Here is a 4,209-nt window from a genome sequence, read left to right on the forward strand (position 1 = left end):
TTTTTACATTCTAAAAAGTTATTATAATTAATGACACTTTAATCAAATCAGCCATACATAGCTCTTAGAAGTTGACTTTTCAGAGCCATTTATTCTTTCCTCTGCCTTCAGCAGATCTGCCCTTTGCTGATTGTGACAGACAGGATTTGTCCCCCTTCAGTGTCTTTTCTCTGGGAGGGTGGTAATACTGTTTTATTGTTTGACCACCTTGTCGGTATTTTCCTCTGGTGTTTAAGATCATTTTCGTTTGTTCTGTTTCAACAAGGGCAGAAATTGGCTGGGGAAAAGGTATTGTTAGGCATGTTTCAGATGTGTCTGACTCTCTCTCAGGAAGCGGTGGGAAGGCCTTGTGCACATCTCTGAGCTCCGGCGGGAAGGCCGAGTGGCCAATGTGGCTGATGTGGTGAGCAAAGGCCAGAGGGTCAAAGTCAAAGTGCTGTCCTTCACTGGGACCAAGACTAGCCTGAGCATGAAGGTAGGCGATGTTTTAGCCTATTCCCACATCTGATGACCAAGGGAATGTAAGAGGGCAGCAAGTGAGCTAGCTTCCTTGTTTTGTGCCCTAGGATGTGGACCAAGAGACTGGAGAAGATTTAAACCCAAATCGACGACGAAATCTTGTTGGGGAGACCAATGAGGAGACCTCAATGCGGAATCCAGACAGACCCACTCACCTCTCCCTTGTCAGTGCCCCTGAAGTAGAGGATGACTCACTGGAGCGCAAGCGCCTCACCCGAATCTCTGATCCAGAGAAGTGGGAGATCAAACAGGTTGGGGCCATTAGCCTTCATGGCCATGTGGTCATTTAGCATGTGACATGGTAGTTAGGAGCATGGGCCCTGGAGCATGATGGCCTGGTTTGACTTCTGGCCACTTACTAGCTTTGTAATCCTTAGTCAAGTTACTCTACTTCTTTGTGCCTCAGTGTCCTCCTCTGTAAAACAGGGCCAATGGGGTGGTGTGTGGGGATTAAACGAGGTGACAGAGATGAAAATCTTAGGTTAGTGCCTGGCATATAGTAATTGCTATGTAAGTGTTCGTTATTGCTTTCATCATTCTTCCGTAAACATCAGAACCACAGTGTGTCAAGCACCATGTAGATGCTAGGGCTACAGAGACGAGTATATCATACTCTGGAGGAACTCAAAGTCTAGTGGAGGAGAGCTAAATAAATAATTGTGAAGGGTTACATATTATATAAGAAATGTACCAAAGTGCATTTTGGAAGCAAGGGAAGGAGCAGGTAATTGTTCCAAGGATGACATCTTTGAGCCTGTGCTTTTCAGCACCGTGTTGTAGAGCCCTTTAGGGACGGGATATATGTATGACATTTGAGGTCCTGGCATTCTGGGTCAGAAGAGAAAACAACTTTGGTTTCCTTCATAAAACCTCTGTAATTAACTCTCTTAGAAAAGAAGAGTTTTGATCCTAGCGGGTTACAAATGCTGCCTTCTGTTCTTTGGCTAGATGATTGCTGCCAATGTCCTTTCCAAAGAAGAATTTCCAGACTTTGATGAAGAGACTGGCATTCTCCCTAAGGTGGATGATGAAGAAGGTAACTAGCCACTTGGATTGAGCAGGATAATGGATCGGAAGGATAATTGGCAGTTGAGCCACTGGACTGGGTGCTTTGTTTGTAGTTTAGCCCAGTGGCTCTTAATCATTTATTCCTTGGGTCTTACCAGTCATCTCTCAAAGAACAAGGGCCTCTCCGTGATGAAAGGAAGAAGTTAATTTTTCTGACAAGCATTTATATATTATTATACTTGTTGCTTATAATAAATTTTCAGGATATAAGGCTGGGCATGGTGGCTCATGCCTGTAATCCCAGCACTTTGGGAGGCTGAGATGGAAGGATTGCTTGAGGCCAGGAGTTTGAGACCAGCCTGGGCAAGAGCGAGACCCTGTCTCTACTAAAAATAGAAAGAAATTATCTGGACATTTCTATTCTGAATTACTTAGAAGATTTTATTTTAGGGCACAGTGGCTCATGCCTGTAGTCCCAGCTACTTGGGAGGCTGAGACGGGAGGATCCCTTGAGCCCAGGAGTTCAAGGCTTCAGTGAGCTATGATCATGCTACTGCACTCCAGCATGGGCAACAAAGCAAGACACTCCATCTCTTAAAATAAATTCTTTTTTAAAAATTTTACAGGTAGTGTACAGGTAGTGTAATTGACTATGGTAGAGAAATTGAGACCCTAAGGACAAATGGGACTCAAGTCTGTCAAGAGGGGATGGGATGGGGTTGAGAAGTGTGTTTCAGGCTCAGGAGTAGTTTGTGCTGGGGCCATGGGGTGGGAAAGAGGACCTGGAAGGAGGCTTGTGTGGCTGGAGTACAGAGAGCGATAGGCAGAGTGTGGGGGATGAGGCAGGAGTGGCAGGCCAGGCCTTTGTAGACAGCATTCAGAATCTGGCCTCAATTCTGAGTGTACTAGGAAACGTTGAAAAGTTCTAAGCTGGGGAATGGCGTGGTCAGAGTCGCATTTCCAAAGGATAATTCAGGGTGCCTTGCAGAATGGGTTGGATGGTGCAAGAGTGGACCTGTGAGATGAATTTAGGAGGCTTTTATATTGTTCAGAGAGAGTATGGTAGTATGAACGTGGAGGTAGCAAAGAGAAGGGATGTACTTGAGAAATGTGATTTGTTGAACGTATTGGACAGGGGGAGTGGGAGTGGTCAAAGACGACTTCCTGGTTTCTGGTGTGAGTGCCAGGGTGAGTAATGGGAACACCGGAGGAGAAATGGGTTTGTGGGGAAAGATGGTGAATTTAGTTCTGGACTTGTAACTGGAGGACATTTTGGTTGAGGTATCAAGTATGTAGTTGAATGTAAGTGCTCAGAAGACAGTTCTGGGCTGGAGACAGAGTTTTGGGAATTGTGTTAGTTTGGGTATCAGTTTGGCTGCATGTAATAAAAACTCAGAATATTAGGTTAACAGAAGGTTGGAGATATTCATTCATTGTTTAAAAGTATAATTCTCCATTTCTTCAGAATAAGCCGCACTTCCTTCCCTCCTTTTAGTGAAAGTTTCTCCATGACCCTCCTTGGCCTCTACCAAAACTGATTTATTTGGTTACTTAAGCATATTTTTGTAGCTGGCCTTTGCCATCAAATGCATAAAATATTTGTATATCCTAGAGAGCCACTAAATTTCTGTTCATTTTTTTGTTCTTCACTCAAGCCACAATTCCAGGGTTAACCTTGAAAACTTTAAGCTAAGTGAAAGAAACCAGACACAAAAGACGACATGTCATATGAAATATCCAAAATAGGTAAACCCAGAGATAGAAAGTAGGTTAGCGGTTGCCAGGAGAAGGGGAAAGGGAAGAATGGGGAGTGACTGCTAATGTGCACAGGGTTTCTTTTGGGGATGATGAAGATGTTCTAAAATTAGATAGCAGTGATAATTGCACAACTTTGTGAATATACAGGAAACCACTGAGTTGGACACTTGAAAAGGGGCACATGGTATGTGAATTACATTTCAGTATAACGGCTATTGAAAAAAATAAAAGAATCCCAGGGTCAAACAATCAGGTCTTCACTTCTCGCAACTAACCTTTTCTCTATCAGGAGACAGCCCAGGTATATAGCACCACTTATTATGGTCTCTTTCCCTCTTCTGCCCTCTGCTGCCCCTTCTGTGTTCTTTTCTTCACATTAATTTGTCAAGGATCAGATTGAACTGAAATACTGCATGTGTGGTGCCCACCCGCCATTTAGTTTTTTCCCCTGGTCCATCATGAGGTAGCTTGAAGACAATACTAAGCTGCCTGATTTCCTTTCTAGCGGAAGGCAGGCAGATTGCTGCCAACATGAGGGGTATTGGGATGATGCCTAATGACATTCCTGAGTGGAAGAAGCATGCTTTTGGGGGTAACAAAGCTTCTTATGGAAAAAAGACCCAGATGTCAATCCTTGAGCAGAGGGAGAGCCTGCCCATCTACAAACTGAAGGAGCAGCTGGTCCAGGTGAGAAGCCCTTTTAGGATGTTCTGGTACGGTAGTGGGGATGTTTTGTAAAAGAGGGAAACATACTCTAAAGAGGGACATTTAAAGATTGAAATTAGCAGGACAGGTATGTGCCTATTCGAAGTGGTTCTTCCAAAAGGGATAAGAAAAAAACCAGAAAATGTTCCCAAGGACTTTTAAAAATATATATCTGTTAGTCTACACATTTATTTTCCTGAGGACCCTAGAGCAGTTCCA

The 4,209-nt window shown here is 43.8% G+C and overlaps 1 protein-coding gene across 1 annotated transcript in view; it reads left to right on the forward strand.

Annotated features, from left to right (window-relative positions):
• DHX8 (DEAH (Asp-Glu-Ala-His) box polypeptide 8) overlaps window positions 1–4,209 on the forward strand; it is a 59,036-nt gene that overhangs the window by 33,202 nt on the left and 21,625 nt on the right. The window contains exons 4-7 of the mRNA XM_012659040.1: window positions 331–475; window positions 567–770; window positions 1,468–1,555; window positions 3,749–3,972. Coding sequence (XP_012514494.1) covers window positions 331–475; window positions 567–770; window positions 1,468–1,555; window positions 3,749–3,972 — 661 coding nt within the window. The remainder of the gene's footprint in view (window positions 1–330; window positions 476–566; window positions 771–1,467; window positions 1,556–3,748; window positions 3,973–4,209) is intronic.

This window comes from Propithecus coquereli, unplaced genomic scaffold, assembly GCF_000956105.1.
Source record: "Propithecus coquereli isolate 6110/MARCELLA unplaced genomic scaffold, Pcoq_1.0 Scaffold598, whole genome shotgun sequence".
Lineage (NCBI taxonomy): Eukaryota > Metazoa > Chordata > Mammalia > Primates > Indriidae > Propithecus > Propithecus coquereli.